This window comes from Dermacentor variabilis, unplaced genomic scaffold, assembly GCF_050947875.1.
Source record: "Dermacentor variabilis isolate Ectoservices unplaced genomic scaffold, ASM5094787v1 scaffold_18, whole genome shotgun sequence".
Taxonomy (NCBI): Eukaryota; Metazoa; Arthropoda; class Arachnida; order Ixodida; family Ixodidae; genus Dermacentor; species Dermacentor variabilis.
The window spans coordinates 7,496,094-7,514,819 of record NW_027460346.1 but is presented as its reverse complement, the minus strand read 5'-3'; the positions used below and the strand labels follow the sequence as shown (position 1 = coordinate 7,514,819).

At 44.4% G+C, this 18,726-nt stretch overlaps 1 protein-coding gene across 1 annotated transcript in view; it reads right to left on the bottom strand.

The window, feature by feature from the left end:
• The window catches only part of crb (cell polarity complex component crumbs), a 248,365-nt gene that overhangs the window by 57,042 nt on the left and 172,597 nt on the right, over nucleotides 1–18,726 (bottom strand). The window contains exons 13-18 of the mRNA XM_075678266.1: nucleotides 18,083–18,250; nucleotides 13,794–13,915; nucleotides 10,370–10,844; nucleotides 6,344–7,229; nucleotides 5,252–5,589; nucleotides 2,080–2,334 (exon numbers count right to left, since the gene is read on the bottom strand). Coding sequence (XP_075534381.1) covers nucleotides 2,080–2,334; nucleotides 5,252–5,589; nucleotides 6,344–7,229; nucleotides 10,370–10,844; nucleotides 13,794–13,915; nucleotides 18,083–18,250 — 2,244 coding nt within the window. The remainder of the gene's footprint in view (nucleotides 1–2,079; nucleotides 2,335–5,251; nucleotides 5,590–6,343; nucleotides 7,230–10,369; nucleotides 10,845–13,793; nucleotides 13,916–18,082; nucleotides 18,251–18,726) is intronic.

Sequence of the window (18,726 nt, the reverse complement as noted above, 5' to 3'; positions counted from 1 at the left end):
TTCACTGAACGTAGAGTTACTTACACTCAATCGTCAACCTTGGACACATTTTTGTCACTGCATGTCTAGGTACAAGTCGCTCTCTTCATGGTCCATTGCATTTGACATTCCACATGTTTTTTAAACCAATCTGCTAGAATTGCAAATGGGAAGGTGGCCCATACTCAGACTAACCATTTCGCTAGTTCTTCCTGCAGCACATGCAAGTCTCCTGAGTTGTGTAGGTGTCTGCTAACTTAGCATGTAAAATAATATGTCTTCTGAATTAGCTCTCATAATTAAAGTCTGAAAGTGGTGCGCTGCCATCGCCATCCTATGCTGCGAGTGCTGAAGTGCCGGCATGTCTTGGGGGAAGGGGGCCTCATTCTTTGAATCCGCCTAACCAAAGTAGCGCCACGACTGCGTCTGTATGTGGCCTCAGTCATTTATGGTTCGGATTGTTTACTTTAATCTCGGAGGCCATAGCTTTCAATGAAGAACTCGCGAAAATCCATAGGCAAGCGATCTTTTTCTGTGCTGCTCTGCCCATCGTAATGCAGCGTGTGTCATCTGCGCTAGTACTACCGCTCTAGGCACCATGCATCATAAGTGCAGTCTAAATGAACTGTCGGATGCACAAAAGATGTCGCATATCATTCATGTTATGAAATGTTATTCGATATATAGCACCGATCACAGCGCTAAGCCTAAATGCCTGCATTGCCTGGCATGCAGTGGTGTTCCTTGCACGCTCAAGACGGTCGTTGTGCGTTTTTATTACAGAACCGACATAGTGCAGTAGAAAACCAGACTACCAAAACTGCACAGTGTTGACACCAATGTGCCTGAGCCACAACTAATAGGCGGCTACCGCTGTATGTAGTGCGGGGCACCAAAACAAAAATGGCGGCCAGCGGATCAAGCCGAACGCGCTGAACGCGATTTTTTTTTCTTCTCGCGAGTACATTACGTGCATTGAAACAGTTTCTTCACTAATGAATAATATCGTTAATATCGGCAAGTTTGCGGCAGTAACATAGCCATTTCCACTTTGAGGGGACAGAAACAGACGGGCACGCTTAGCTGCCAGTGACATAAGAACACAAGGCGGGCATGCTGCGGAAACTGCGGCATTTGTCTTCACTACTATCCTAATACGGCACGTTTCCGCTAAGGGTGGGCGAATATCTTAGCTGTGTTACAAGCGTCGGCGTATGAATAGGGTACACTTCTAACGTATCAGTGTAAACGTGGCTGCTATCAATGCCGCTCGTGATTTTTTGCGTGCCCACGAGTGCAGACGAGAAGAATCGAAAGGCACCTTTCTTGTTGTTGACCACAACCGTTATAAAGCCTACACATAATAAAGGCAAGTTCGGTTGTAGCTTTTTTTTGTCATGGAAGTGCAGAAAGTGATGAAAGGAATGAAATGGGGCATCTGCTTAAGAATGTTTGGTGCGTGCAGACCGCTTGGTTTGTCTTGACGAGTCATTTGCGTAGCATTCAACTGATGGTAAGTGCAATCATTATTAGCTAGACTTGGCACACAACATATTGCTGCGGCAAGTTCGGGGTGCGATCATTACACGGGAAATTTTAAAAATCGAATTCTGACGACACAATTTAGGGGTGCGATCATTACGCGAGTGCGATCATTATGCGAGTAAATACGGTATATTCAAGCCACTTGATAGCAGTTTGAAACTGGCAGGAGCCACAGCTGTTGGAGCTACCAGTTTGCTCCTCGCACATGTTCAGGTGACCAAGAGCAGAAATCACACAAGGACACTTACTGTAAGGACTGCCAGGCACAATTCAGTGCTGCATTTTGGTTCGAAGACTATCGCACAAATTCCGAACTGCCAGCCCGACTAGTGCATGCAAATGTTAGAATCGGGAGACATCTGGGCACTTGCATGTTTTCTTTATGTGCTTTTCCTTTGTGCCATCACGCAAAAAGAAAAACGGGAGAAATGAGTTCCACACATTTCTCGCATTCTTCCGGAAAAGAAAAGGGGTCATGTGAGCTAAGGTCAGCAAGCGTCATCAGGTTGTCAAGTGAGGGTAAAAATGACAACAAATTTGCTGCTGCCAACATACCCTCAAATCTTGAAGCACTCCCTTGAACGCATCAACATTGCCAACGGAATCGGTGAGCGCTCCCAGCCAGGAAGAACCACCACCCACTGCAGCCTGCCGGCGTCGGCGCCTGAGGGGTGGCTGACTCTGTGTCTGCAGCCATCCAAGATAGATAATGTGGGGGGCAATGACGTTACCACTGCCACCACTCATCGGGGGTTCCAAACCCTCCTGACCGTCCACTGCTGCTCCGAGCCACGAATCGTTGAGCCACACCTGGCAAAAAAAGGTTCAGCACAGGGAAGTCAATGCATTGCACAACAATGTTTTAGCTTGCCATTCGCTCGGTTGGAGGTGCCACCACTTAATAGGGCCCTAAAACACTTTATGAACATAGCAAGAAAAGGTTTCTGATCTGTTAATGAGGCTTCTGTGAACATGCGAAACATATTATTGCACTGCATGCAGTAAGGAATTGACAATCTCGTGTCAAAAGCAGTGAAAAATCGTCTGCTCTTGCTTCCACAATGTTGTCATGCAGGGCCATCACAAGCAGCTGGGCCCACAACAGCTATTGGTTGATTTTGTAATAGTGAGAACATTCTCAGTAATACAATTATAGCTCATTTGAGTTAAATAAATTAAAAATTTATTTGTCTGCGATGACAGATAAACCCTTTCATCCTTTCACTGCCAGTCTACACGCAACAGTTGCGTGTTACTGCGTCTGCTGCACTTGGCCTCCGTGATGAAAAGTGTAATGTAGATACCGCAGCCGCCATGGGGTGCTGCCATGAGCAGTCTCCCCACCGAGACATTCAGCCTTTGGGTGGGGCCAGTGGGGCATTGCTCACTTGTGGCTCCTTGTCGTCTCTGCTATGTAGCTTACCAGCGCGCTAGTGGAAATGAATGAATAGAGAAAGTTACTCCTCGGTCCGATAACTACATTTAACTTCGCATGTGTTTGAAGGATTACAACATCTTTTTCCGGCAAGAGATTTATGCGGCGATGTAATTTAATAGTGATGTCATTGTATGATTAGCTAGAAAAATGTTTCAGGGCACCTTTAAAAAGCTGCAGCTCGGAGCTAACTGCCCCTTCAAATATGTACATGGCTCAGCGACTCGAATATGACACTCGGAGAACAAGGCTGCTGGCACTTTATGCATCACCAGTGGGGTCTGGGGCTACCAAGTTGATGCATTATGGTATATGACACAACTGAGGTCCATTATGACACAACACTTTGTGACTGCACTTGACCCCCAAGCAATCACCCAGCACTCACTGGGGGTGCAAAAAGTGACAGCCATCATGCAGTCCAATTATTGTGTTTGAATTGCTCAGTACTTTACATACCAAACACAGAACTGCTCTTCCTGGGAAACGACTGAACCGATTTGAATTTGTGGCCTTCAAGAGAAAAAGTTGAATTGAACTGAATTATAGAACTTAACATCCGGTAGCTGCACCGCGGGATTGAGGGACACTGTAGTGGAGGTCTCTCAATTAATTCTGATGACCTCGGGTTCCTTAACACGAGTGCTTTACATTCAACCTACAATAGAAAAGCAGCCATGGAGCCAGAATTGAAACCCGGGTAGAGAGGAAATTAAATTCTGACTTGATCTGTAAATTGCATCATGTATTAGAGCGTCTCAGTGGATAAACATGACATGTTAGCTCTGAACTTAATGTGAAATCCATATATTGTTTATGCAAGTTCTGTAAATATCCTATGCACAAATTACTGGTGGAATACCAGGAAGTAGTGTGTAATATGTTTATCAATTTGGTCCATCTTGGATGTCTTAACTTGATGCAGTTTACAGCTAAAATGATAACAGTAAAACCTCGTTATAACAAAACTGGATATAACGAACTAATGGATATAATGAAGCAATCGTGATTCCACTTGAAATTCCTATAGATGCCCATGTATTGAAAACCTCGTTCTAACAAAGCCAAAATTTCCTCGCAATGGGTATAAAGAACCTTTTTTTTTAGAGCGCAGCTCTCTGGTGCCCATTTCTGCATTTCGCGGTGCCGTCGTGCCTCGCCATAGCCGGGGCCAGTGTGCTGCTCTAGCTGCGCGCGCTCTTGGCGCCATCTCTCGGTGCTCTTGGCACCAATGCCACTCATGTGCGGCGACAATCAGAGCGCCGGCTCGGTGATGGCTGATCTTGATGATGTGCTGCTGCCCAAGCCAAAACGCAAAGCCGCCACCGTTTGCCCCTGTGTGTACCCCTTCCCCCCCTTCTCTCCATCGTGGCGACAACCATGCAAGAGCACGCGGTGTTCTCCGGTTGCCCAAGCGCCAGCTTGGTATCAGCAGATCATGGTGCGCGCTTCCCAAGCCGAAATGCAAAGCCACGTTCAGTTGACTCGCTAGCAGCGTCAGCGGCGTCAGTCAGTTGATGCCATCTCTTCAGCGCGCAACATTCCTATGCGCCTATGCGCCTATGCGCTGCCTCGCGTAACCTCCCGATAAGCGAGGCAGCTGTGCCAAGTTACGCTCTGTTTGCGGCGGCTGGTGCAAAATGTTCCACACCAGACGAATTGTTCGAGGCTCACAGACGGTTTATAGTATAATATAATTAGTCTGCCTATATAAGTAGTTTATTCTCAGCCAGTTCTTTCTGAGCCATCAGCGAGGCAACCCGCAGAAGTCCTTCGTCTGCCGCTGCTGCTAAACGAGCTGCCCGAGCAGAGGCCTAGTGCCGTTGCTGCAAGAACACAGAGCTGCACTACGCCGAAACAGGCATTGGTGCAGCAAGTCTAGCATATATCCATCTATTTCTCCGACCACGAAGCTACCTTCATGACAATCAAGAACTGGGAGTGGAGTGTTTCTTGAAGAGAAGAATAGCCACTATAGCCAATGGTTATAATGAAGTATTATGACCCCCCCTTCAACTTCGTTATAATGAGGTTTTACTGTATATGTTTTCATCGCAGCATTACAGACTTCTAAACTTGATGTTTTTATTTATTCCCAGAATCTTCTGCAACTTTTTAAAGTAATCAAAAGCCTAAATAAAAAAAAATCTGCTCCCAGCAATCGGTAGATGTTCCCTCTCTCTTTTTTTTTTTTTTTACTTGCAACAAACCTCAAAATCAGTTCCAGAGGATGCTGAGAAAGATTGTTTCACGCTTGAATTATGTCTCTTGAATCTAAACACAACAACCAACCTGGACAAAGTGAAGCTTGCCATCATCCAGTCGCAACTTGGATGGATGCAGAATCTTAGGCACATAGGTTGTTCCAGCACCACCAGTAGAACTGCTCAGCAGAAGCACTTGAAGACGGCCATCACGGAGCCGGGCAGCTAAGAAGCTCTCATCACCTGATGAAGACTGCGTAGGCGAGGGCTCTGCACCGATGTAGAAGAGCAGGCCAGAAGGACTCCGGGTGCGCACAAACAGGGTGGCCTCGACTCCCAGGCCAAGGCTGCCCCAGTGTTCAGGCTTCACCCGCAGCCTGGTGAAGCTCAAGCTGTTGTGATGACCAAAGGTGGCCGCTGGGTAGCCTGCACAGCAGTACATAAATTTTGGATATATTGAAGGGTTAGAAGTACGTCCACCTTAAATGGCCTTTTGATTGCTTCTGTATTCAAGAAAGCAGGCAAGCAAGCAGTTCTCTGCCCCTCACTAGCAGTAAGAAGGCTTGTCATATACAGTGCATTGAGGCAGTCTTAAAAATTATGTAAGAAATGCTACAGCACCTACACAACAGCACCAGTAGAGTTGCATTATTTGAATGATGATGAACATCTTACAGAAGACCAGAAGGGCTGAAAACTGAGCTTGTTGGTACATGTACATCTACGATATTACTTGAAAACAGTGCGGAAAGATGGGACAAGTGCCGACTGACCCAGCATATATATATAATACGCATTTCAAATAAAAGTTGCTAATCAATTTCTAAATATTCACTTGGCTGGCATCAATCAAATCAGATGTCCCAAAGCTACAATGGGATACAAGAGGAGTTGTAAGAGATTCCAATTTTTTTGACCAGCCAGGATTCTTTAATGTTTCCTGAAACCTCAATATCCAGATTTTTTCCTACATTTCTACCCTTTGCGCTCAATAGCAACACAACATGGTCACCAAGAAAGTGTGGAAAGTTTCACTTCCAATTAGATTTTTCTAGCAGCTAAATACAGCACTGATGCTAGCACAAGGCAACATTTTTGTAACTTGTCTGCGCAGTGTCATTGAGGATAAACTGCTGCCTGTTAGGTAAGCTATACAAAAGTTAAGAAAAGTTGCACGTACTGTTGTTACACCGCTCGCCATAGTAGGGTCGGTGGCAGTGACACTCGTGCCGGTCCCACAGATCCACACAGTTGCCTTGGCCACTGCATGTGTCAGTGACACACTGCTCCTCACGTGGACAACCCTCAGAGAGCCCAGCCTGGTCACGTGGCAACTGCAGCACTCCATCGAGCCACACTTCTCTCAAGCACCCTACAAAGCCACTTATGTTCTGTTTATGCAAACTCCACACACTATTGGCAGCATCTCGATGAGACTGTCCACTTCCAAGGACAACTGAAACCAGCGGAGTGGCCGGATCATAGCCAGGCAATAAGGCTGTTGCATTAGGGCCTTCAGTCAGGGACACGGATATCGATCCCAATAACAATTCCAGATTCAGTTCCTTCCATTCAGCATTATTCAGTCCCTCACCAATGGTGACCAATGAGTCATCTGCAGACTCCACAATTACTCGGCCTTGGGCCAGGGAAACTAACAGCATGCGACTTTTATCTAGGGCCACGCGCGCTAACAGACCCGTGGGAAGGGTAGTTCGGAATTGCATCCTCAACTTGTGGTGGTCCAGCGCACCTTCACGCTGCCAGTCTGCATTAATGGTGAGGTCCCAAGTGGATTCATTGTTCAGTGAGGCAGTTGTCACTGTTTGGCAGATGTTTCCGGCAAAGCCTGGCAGGCAATGGCAGCGGTATGAGTGCTGCCCATCATCAGTCAATAGCGGCTCACAACGGGCATCATTCAGGCACGGTACCTCTCGGCAGCCAATCAGGAGTGTTGAGCAGTTCTTGTCACCATACCCGTCAGCACATGTACATTCATAGTCAGCAACCTTGTCATGGCAGGTGGCACCATTGCGACATGGTTGATATGCCTCGCATTCATTCACCTGGGGTAAAAAAAAATGCCAACAAATAATACAGTCACAATATTGCTTAAGAACAACAATGAGTCTGATGATTTGTCACCCGTAAAACCAGCACATATTAGTGGCTTTTTTGCACAGAACATCCAAGCAGGCCTGACTCCCACTTCCCACTATAGACATTTAAAGAGTGCATAGTAATTGTCTTCATTAATGTACAGAATGCACATCTTCGCAATATAATATTAGTGGCAGTTTTCATTGCACACAATTGTTAATTACAAATGCAAAACTAGCACCAACTGTCCCCAGGTACCATTTACTTAAATATTAGGATTGTGCGAACATCAAAAATTTCTCATACAAATTGAATACAAATACCTAGCTTCAAATATCACATGGGCTATAGTGATATGCACATGCATTTATTAGCAAGTTGGGTTAATAATTTGTCATGTTGGAACATTGTACTTGCATTGTCAATGTTAAAAAAACTAGACCAGTAAGCCATTATACTAAAACATTGTGTATTTGGCTCATGTTAACTTCGAAAATTTAGTAATTCCCACTAGCTGTTCTTGCCAGCTTGTGCTTTATACCGCATCAAATGCCCGTAAACTCGGAGGCATTTGACCCTGTGCCAGTCGTCTCTTATCACACTTGCTGTGCAATGAGCTCAGAATTGAGGGTGGTGCTGCAAAAATATTTAAAAAGAAAGAAAGAAAAAAGTGCACCTTCGCTGTCAGCAAACCCGTACCCCTTGCTACTGAAGGACTGGCATTCCCGCAGAGTTCAGAAGTTTGGTGGGTAGGTGTGCTTTACAAGTGAAATTTTGCTAGCAGCACAAAATCACAAAATTCAGCGGAAAATCGCCCCAATATTCTTAGATTAGACAGAAACGAATGCTAAGAACTGTGCTTGCTCCCGCACAGCCAGCAATATATTATATTTGATTCGAATATTCGTATCCAACCGAATATTCGAACATCTTCGAATATGTATCTATTTTTCAAATCGAATATGGATAATAAAAATATTACATTCGATTTATTATATATAATAAAATTTTCAAATACTCGCACACCCTTTTAATTAGTGTTCCCATGCAGCTTTTAAAAAATTAGCAGTGATAATTAACAAAGATGTACAGAAATGAGTGGAAACGCTCAATGGAATCCTCATGCCCCTAAGTGATAAACTTCCTCACATGCTAAGATCTCGTGCCATACTACTGCACAGAGATGCCAGGTTGGGGCATGGGGCAAAGCTAATTTTAAGAACATAAAGCATGAGGAGGTTTGCTTTTGCTCACAACCTTGCCAGCAGCAGATGCACGAAACTCACAGTGCAATTTATGTTCCTCTATGTGTCTGCAAAAAAAATCATTTGTGACCCGCACCCCATCGGCCACACTGTAACTTGCCCACCAATAAGTTTTCTAAACTGTATAGTAGGTCATCTGAACTAACCAACCTGCCTCGTCATGTGGGACCTGCTATGGCAAAGCTACCTGATGAGCCCGATGTGCCAGTGAGTAATTGATGGCCACGCTTAATTATTGCTCAAATAAGAATTACAATTGAAGCCCGCAATAACAAAATCGGTGGCAAAAGCAAAAGAAAAACTTGCTTGTGGGACACAAATTTTGTTGCTGCAAAATGAAACAGAATACACAGGCAATGACTAGCAAAACGAAACATTACTGTCCAAATTCCGTTGGCCTCCTTTGGCAATCCTTGCTCGAGGCTATACAACCATATTGCTGGGAGCACAAAGTGCGTTCCATGCGTCGATCAGTGATGATGGCACTGCCATGGATCAGTATTCTTGATCGACTGATTTTGGAAATCCGATCACTTTTGCAACATTTCACATAATTCAGCTCCGAATGTGGTGCAACAGCGTTCCTCCAGTGAACAAAGTTGCTCGTAGACCCCGACATGTCTGGTGCCGAGCACGAAAGTGATCGTACCTTGTACAATCACTTTTGCCTCGAAAAAGACAAGTCCACATGTTGAAAGATTGGCTCCCACTTTTTCCTTGTTCTTGTTTAGCTCATTGTCTTGAATTTCTATCTCTTGCTGCGGCTGTGATGCCGTCGTGGTCGTTCCGTTGTCTTCATTTTAGCTTCGTAATGCAACTCTTGTCGTGCCGTCGTTATCAAGCTGTCATTGTGCCATCATCACAATTTCATATATGTCATACTATTGTCGTCATGCCATTGTCACTATACAATCAATAACCGACCTTTTAGATGCCCGATTTGTCGAACATGCCTGGTACAGTACACCTAACGAGTGTATTGGCAGGTCTTCAGAGCTATTTTGGACATGCCTGTGGCAATATGAGTCCTTGGGAGCAGTAAAAGGCATGCATACCTTTTTTCGGACAGCCCAATTTTTCTGACGTTTTCTGAGGAAGTTCGAAAAATCAAACGCTTACTGTACCTCCTTTTTTGTTCCATCAACGTAATTCCTTCTTCATCATTCCATTGCAATCATGCTTGCATCATTCCATTTGATTATGCCACCGTTGTCATGTCTTCATCGTCATTGCATCGTCATCACACAGTTGTCATGCATTCCTTGCATACCATTGTCGTGATGCCTTCGGGCCTGTTCCATCGTCATCATTCCAGCTTCGTCATCCAATATTCGTCACTTGTCGTCAAACTATGAATGCCATACACGCGTCATCCCACGATAGTCATCATGGACTTGCCGTCATCCTATTGTCCTCATGCCGATACTGTTATGCCATCGTCATTATTTAAGAATCATGTCACTAGTCTCGCTACATTGCTTGAACGCTAATCACATTAACATCGACAGTCATCATGAAACAGGTTATGCTAAAATTTTTTTTAATTATTTGTACAGCACCTGCTCTCAAATGCAGGTGCCACAGGTGATGACTGAGCATGTGAATGGTGCTGCGCATGCTGCACAAATAAATGCCCAATGTTCTCAGCAGGAAAGGCTTGATGCCAATGACAATAGTGTGTAGGTAGTGGAATTTTTTTACTCTGTTCTAATATTAACATTAAGTGAATTCTTTCAGAAAAAATTAAATAAAATTGAGTAAATATGATTGTCACTCGCATCACACACTTTAAATTCTAAGAGGTTTCTAGAAGCTAGAAGAGAAAAAGAGACAACACGCACCTCAGTCCCACAGTCGACACCTTCATATCCAGCCTGACACTCGCAGCGATATGCATTCACCAGGTCAACACAGTGACCATAGATACTGCAGTTGTGGCCAGGACAGTCGTCTATGTTGTTTTCGCATCTTGTTCCATTAAATCCGGGTGGGCAGAGGCACACATATCCAGCAGCCGTGGCATAACTGAAGCTCTGGAAGAGCCCCAGATAATTTTCCCGGTAGAGACTCGTATTGGAGCGTTCAAGACAGGCAGCCCCATTTTCACAGGGTGGAGTAGACGGCCTTGGAGGGTCGCAGTCTGGTACATCAGTTTCGCAGGAACTGCCCTCATAGCCGTCATAGCAGTGGCAGTAGAAACCACGCACACGGTCTTCGCACGTACCACCATGCAAGCAGGCACCCGGGTAGCAGTCGTCAATATTCCGCTCACAGTGTGCGCCTTCGAAACCTGTATCAGTGCAGTTGCACTCGTACCTGCACATTTAAGAACAGCAGGATGGTACATCAGCATAGAGCAACCATTCCAAGGTTTCTTGGCATTATAAAATCCACAAGCTAGCAAGTGCTGCAAGATCTCCCGTATTTCCCCTAAACAGACAAACATAGACACACGGTAAACTAGATGTGCTGAGCCCATCACAGATAACTTTCACTTGCTCAACCAAATGGCTGCATGGAGAACAATATACCTAGAAGTAACAATGAGAACACTAGACATACTAGGAAAAAAAGTATGACAGCATGTACACTCCTGTAACATGTGAAGGCAAAAGCCTGCTGCACACTCGGTAATGTGCTGTCTCGCACTGTCGCGTTGCTGCTTTCACAGTTCGGCTTCTTCGGCTCATTTTCAACACTTAGCTGCGGCTGTGCACACTTGCACAGCGGAGTCAGAATCGCATCAGCGAAGTTTCTCTTCGACTTTATGTTGCACCTCCTCAGCAAGGGATTTAAACGTTTGCTGTTCTGTGTGTTGTATGGGTGATTTTAATGAATGTATGCACTGTTCACTTCACTTTGGTGAGCGCTTGTAGCCTCAGCCTTAGGAGGGTATGAGCCATTGAGAAGGTCACATGGTGTTTTTTTCTGTTTACCATTCGACTTGATGTCGCATTTCTGTACGTTGTATGCACAATTTCAATGAATGTATTCACTGTACGCTTCACTTTGCTGAGTGAGCAATTGCTGCTGATGATAGTTTTCATACCATTGGACCAGACGATGCATTTTTTTTTTTCAAGGCCATCGGAGGTATGAGCCACTTAAGGCATTCGCCTTAAAGGGACACTAAAGGTTACTATTAAGTCAACGTGGACTGTTGAAATACCATCACAGAAACCTCGAAACGCTTATTTCGTGCCAAGGAGAGACTTATTTTAAGAGAAAATGCGTTCTGAAGCGTCCACGTACCTCTAGCGCAGTTCAAATCGCCCGCCCTCCGATCGAGGAGTACTGACATCATGGTCTCATAGTGACGTTGCGCCATCGGTGAGTAGAACGGCGTCCGCAGACGGCGCTACGGCTTTTCTGCGCAAAACGCGAACGCGCGGCCAGAAACAGAGCCAAGACAGAGCCGACAGCAGAGCGAAAGCGGGAGTATGGTGGCTAGCGGAAGGAGAAACGAATTACATCCCACATTACGTCCCACGGCACACGGAGAGTCCGTTTTCGTTAAACTATAGGCTGCGGCGAGCTCGCAGCGTGGTCGGCGTGGTCTATGAGAAGCGACGAGCCTTTTCGCACTCGCAACAGGGCATAAAAATGTGCGAATCGACGCAAAACTCGGCCTAGAAACGTGCTTCGCCACAGACAGGGCCCAATACGACCCAAGCTGGCACGACCCAGATGTCGTTTCCCGCACCGCCACCAGGCGCCGCTACTATACCTCAAACTCCAGCGCAAGACGCCCATGAGCTGGTACTTCATTCTATGACGCTAACTTCGACGCTCGTCGCAATGGACCCTGACACCGATAGATTGGCTCGCGATGGTGGGCTCAACTTCAGCGATTTGAGCACTGACGAGCGCGACCTGCTGCTGAGGGCTCGCACTGCCGGCGTCGTTGCGTACTACGACGGCGGCCTCGACACCGGCTCTCCGGAGCGGGAAAGCAACGAGGGCTTCCCACGACATCACATGGACGTGGCATTCTCGCTGCTTGTTCCAAATGAAAGTTTCGCGAGCCAGGAGAACCCTCACAGCACGACGCGATAACGAAACTACTGAAACTCCAAAGCGTGCGCGGCGCAGAGTCGAGCGCGCAGAGTCGAGCGAAAACGAAACCTTTCGAACACCATATTACTGAAGGGTAACGTCAAAATGTTATTTTTTCTTAGAATCGAATAGACGTAGACAAGTAGCATTTTTTCCGTCTTATAATCGAATGGAATGATATTTTTAATACGAGTAGTTGAGTATTAGTAACACAAATTATGAGGAGTCCTTTCGTCATCGGGCTAGTACCGGAATGTCGCTGGGGGGTCTCAAATCGTGTCATGCATTTACCTCAATTTCTCGGTTACTAAAGCTCTGTTCGCGATTATATTGACGCCTTAGACGTTCTAGAACATTGCTCTACCACTTTAACTTGAGTTTCTGGTAACCTTTAGTGTCCCTTTAAAGAAAAAAAAGGCACAACAGGCAAGTGATTACAGTACTAGCATTTCTGTTGTGAATAAATTATAGGATGTGCGGACAGGCACACATTGATATGAATGTTCACAGATCTTGGAGACAGATGTACGGTACTCCCGGGGCTGTAGATTGAAGTTTGAGAATGCCTGGCAGATGCAGTTTGAATTATTCTTGTAAGTGAAGAAAAAAGAAAAGCACTGGAGCAGGCAGATGGTAACTAACAGCCTAATTTTTAAAATGTTTTTGCTTCAACTAAGCTCACATGTTATAGTCATTACCAACTGTGTTTCATGTAGCTTTTGTCTCGACCAATTTTCTGCTTATCACCTCAACCCAAACAGCTATGCACCAGTCGTGTGCCACTTGAATCGAACAATACAGCAGCTATCTTACAAGTAATACTACAGAATTCTATGAACTAGGTAAAACAAAACAGATCTACTGCACTAATTGAAACTCTACCATGAATTCTGATCATTAGTTGATTATTCCAACACAGCAGAATTGCACTGTGTAATACATTCTATGTTTGACACATTTCCAGTTTCTGAAATGCGGGAACCTGGTACCACTGAAATTCGACCGTCCCTTGTAGAATCTGTAGTAGTACTATTACAATTTTATTTCATACCTACATTACCAGAACACTTGTTGAAAATGTAGCCTAAAGTGCACCCAATAAAATTGGTAACTTGAAGCCTAACTGCAGAATGCCTGTCACTCTGCATCCAGGTTATGGCTACTAAAAAAACTAAGGGGCACATAATCAAAGTAAGAAGTGCTCCTCACCCATTGACAAGATCCAGGCAGCTTGCTCCATTTAGGCACGGTCCCGATTGGCACTCGTCAATGTCAATTTCACAGCGAGTGCCCTCATAACCCGCAGGGCAGTCGCAACGAAATCCATTGACCTGCATTCAGCCCAGTGTATCAACATCATTTACACTGGCAGACTGTGGGAATATGGGAAAAGTATTGCGTAAGTCATAAAAAGAAAACATGAGTGAGCGGATTTTAACACAGTAGAAAATCACAGCAGATTAGGACTATATATGTTTGCAATGCAATGAGATTAACAGGAATGACAACCAATTTTTATGGTAGTACCCATATTTTTTTTTTAACCGCAATGGAAAGCTTACCAGTCAAATCATGCAGCGGTAACACGGAAAACACCATGGAACCTTTTTTAACAGAATTTTTCGATCTGCAGTGAGGATATAGTCATTCACTGGAAGCATGCTGGAAACAGTGATGGGTGAGTGCAATAGCGATTATATGTTGGATTTGGTGGGGGGCAGACAAGTGCGGTCGTAGATGTGTAAAAGTATTTTCTTATTCACATACCCTAAAGACCCATCTGGGCATTACATGGGGGGGGGAGGTGTTGCAGTAAACATAGGGGGCTTACAATGAAACAGGTGAGCACTCATTAACAGGGACGTCAATGAAACAGACAATAAATGACACTCACATATACAAAAAAAAAACATTACAAGGTTGTAGACATAAGGATTCAGACACAACTATCATTTTTTATGATTTTGGGAACTTGCCACAAGCAAAACACGAGACTTGAAGGAAGGGACCAACATGAAGTGGTACTGACAACTGATGATTTAATGAAACAAATGCCAAGCTTTTATAGATCAGACACACACGTACACCGGAAAAGCAACGTAAAAACCAATAAGCCGTCAGTTGCGGTTTCTCAGAAATAACTTTTGTTTCTTTCCATGTGATACACACATGTTCCATGCCTCAGTAGTCTGTCAGCATTTTCTTAGTACTATTTGTATTGCACCCCTGTTTAAGGTCACTGTGTTTTTTATTTGGTTTTACGTTACTTTTCGGGTGCACGTGTGTCTGATCTATAAAAGCTTGGCGTTTGTTTCATAAAATCATCAGTTGTCAGTACCGCTTCGTGTTGTCCCTTCCTTCAAATCTCATGTTTTGCTTGCCGCAACTTCCCAAAATTATGAATCGCCAACTGGCCTACACCCACACTCTGCTATGTCAACTATTCATTGACGCGAAACGATACCGAAAATCAGTAGGCAACTATACTACAAAATACAAAAAGGAAAACCATAAGTGGTGAGAAAAGAAAAACTAATCAAAAAAGGGAAGAAAAGCATATACAGTCGCCAACAGATTTTTCAGACTCCAGAAATTCGGACTTGATGGATATTCCTGACTTGATAAATGCACAGTCAGGGTTCTCATAGAGCTGGTAATGCATTTTCGCAACCGATTTTTTGGACAAATTGAGGCCCCAAAGTTCAACTTTCCAGACTAAATCGCTAGTTCCGAGCCATGATACCCGATCGTGGGAACCTCCCTGTTGGATTTTCCAGTGGCTTGGCCAGGTTTGGCTTCCAGTGGCCCACTTTATAGCCTCCAAAGATTGGGAGGCGCATGCTTTCAATAGAGAGCGCACGACATCATCTCGTCTCAGAGGCCATGCTCGCTCTTTCTTGGTCGCTCCAGGGGATGACACTTTCTTGTTTCTTTTTTTCGGTCAGCACTATCGTGATAATCACTTAATGTGGCATCCCTTTTATTTATTTGTTTCCTATGCTATTTGCATGTGGTGCATCTCAAAGACATCGCATCTTTGTGTGTGTTTAAGCAGCTTAGCATTTGTGTCATTGGCTTCACCTCGTGTGCCTTCATGAGAGCCAAGCAATGCTACAGTGTTCACTGTGGTGGCGTGAAGAAACATGGTTCGTTTCTTCGATCTCCATGGTGATCTCAGGCAACGGAGATTGCCAAAGCCGTCATGCTCTTGTCAGACTGCATATGGAAATGACGTCACTCTTGCACAAATTCAAGCAAATCTGATTGCCTGCAAGCGTAGCATGAGGCAGGGAGTTAACGTATTTACTCGCATAATGATCTCACTTTTTCGGCAAAAAAATTGACGCAAATTCAGGGGTGCGATCATTACACGGGTTAAATATCCCACAAAAAGAAATATTCACTTTTTTCATCCCGCAGTAAATGCGGGATGACAACGGGTCAACAAGCAGGTGGCTGCCGTTATCAGTGCGGGACACGAAAACAAAAATGGCGGCCGGCGGAGCAAGCTGAACATGCCGAATGTGATTATTTTTCTTCTCGTGAGTAAATTATGCGCATTGAAACAGTTTTTTCCATATCAGCAATGAATAGTATCGTTATTATCGGCAAGTTTGCAACAATAATTATAATGTAGCCATGTCTGCTCTGAGGGGACAGAAACAGAGATGGGTGCACTTAGCTGCCAGTGACATAGAAACACATGGCAGGCATGCTGCGGAAACTGCAGCATTTGTCTTCACTGCTATCCTAATATGGCACATTTCCGTTAAGGGTGGGCGAATATCTTAGCTGCGTTACAAGCATCGGCGTATAAATAGGTTATACTTCTAACGTATCAGTTTAAACGTGGCCACTTTCGTTGCCACTCACGATTTGTTGCGTGCCCACGAGTGCAGACGAGAAAAATTGAAAGGCGCCCTTTATGTTGTTCTTGTTGACCAAAACCATTACGAAGCCTACAAATAATAAAGCCGAGGCAAGTTTGATTGTAGGTTTTTTTTTTTTTTCATGGAAGTGCAGAAAGGGATGAAAGGAATGAAATGGGGCATCTGCTTAGTACTGCGTGCAGACCGCTTGGTATGTCTTCAAGAGTCATTCGCGCAGCATTTGACAGATGTTAAGCACGACCATCATTAGCTAGACTTGGCACACAAAATATCGCTGCAACAAGTTCAGGGTATGATCATTACACGGGAAAGAAAAAAATCTAATTTTGACTACAAAATTCAGGGGTGCGATCATGACGCGAGTGCGATCATTATACGAGTAAATACGGTATTAGAGATTATTTTAAGCCGTTGTAAACCTAATAAATGTTATTTTTGGGGGTGAATGAGTTTTTCGGTGTGTTGGATTTTTCTGACTATTTTTCAGTCCCCGCGAGGTCCAGAAAATCAGTCGGTGACTGTGACACCAGACCTTCATTAAACAATAGCCCTTAATAGTGGTCATAAATCTGCATCTGACTGGCAACCTTTAAAACTGTTAGGAAGCTTGTTCCACTACGAAATAGCGTCAAGAAAGAAAAGCAATTTGAGAAATATCAGTGCTATATCTTATCTCACGGCCCTCGAATATGTGCTCATGATGGCTGGATATAAAATGTGGTAACAAAAGGTACAAGTCTTTGTTACCGTAAAAATATCTGCATATAGTACAAAGCTTCGTTTTTATCCAGAATCTGACATGCATAATTTCCTTCGAGTTTTACATTTGGGTACAAAACATCCCATGTTTAGTCACGGTTTCAATTTTTAAACATAGTGCAAAGCAGCAGGCACCTATTGCCATTGTCATCAGATGCTTTGATTGAAAAGTAAAACCGAAAACCATGAATGGTCGTGCTGAAACAGACATTTGCCAAGGCCTGCAACATGCATACCATGCCAGTGACCCCGCTTACCACATTTGATCACCATCTCATTTCCCGTTACTTAGCTGCACAATGGCAGCACCATAGAGGCAGCAAGCGGAGAACAATTTTGGTTGACAAAACTACCAGCAACAGTGTTGCAGTGCGACAGTTCAAAGTGACCAAAGGGAGCAGCCAGGGCAGGAGACAAGAAAAACATGCTTTTTGGCATGTAGCAGGAACAGATGATTTTTCTGAGGTCCCAAAAAAGGAGTCTTTGCAGCCTGCTGTGTACATTGGGCTACTGCAGCAAAACATGGAGGTAATCGCTTTTTCCAAAAAGCATCGCGTCCGCCTACTTTAAGGCTAGATGGCATTGGATTACCTATTTTATGAGCCCTGCAGGGTTCTCATTACATTGGTACACATGTTGTGCATGCCTTCAAGAAATGCAAAATATCAAATGCTCTGGATGGCACAGATGAGTATGTGCCTCTAAATAGACATCTCCAAGAATGTGTCGTCTGAAAAAATCGAGGGTGACTGAGCAGGCAGCGTGGCTCTCAACATTGACTGTTATGTAATATTTGGGTTCACATATTTGTTTTTTTACGGTACGCTCCAGGAATTATTCAAAACTCACCTGGTCCAGACAGGTAGCCCCATGCATGCAGGGACTAGAGGCACACTCGTTGAAGTCTATCTCACAGTGGTCACCCAGATAGCCACCAGGGCAGATGCACTTGTACTCGTTCACCCCATCTACACAGGTCGCTCCATTGAGGCACGGCTGTGAGAGGCACTCGTTCACCTGTGCCGCACAGGAGTTGACAAGAAATTGAAGCAGCCAGACCCAACTGCAAAAGTTACTAGGCTTACATCTCGCTGGAGGTTTACTTCTGAGTTCGAAATCGTCACTTCTCACGAGCAGACAAATGCTGGCCATAGAACATGCTCTTTATACATGTGCACACTATTGAGATTTATTTCTTCATGTTACAAGGACTCAACTACAGATGAAATGTATAACAATCATTAAAGATCGAGAAGAAGGGGAACTAACGGGCCTGATTTTTGGTAGCCACAAACATATAAAGGCAAGGTAGACATGGGAGAAATTATATTTGTAAATTTAACTTAGTAATTAAAATTACAAATAATTTCCCTTATGCTTTCCTTGACTTCATTATCTGTTGCCTTCATATGGTTGTGGCTAATCATCAAAGCTGCGAGTTATCCAAGTTCCTAACAAAGCTCCACATGTGCCTGCCAACCTTAATAATTTTG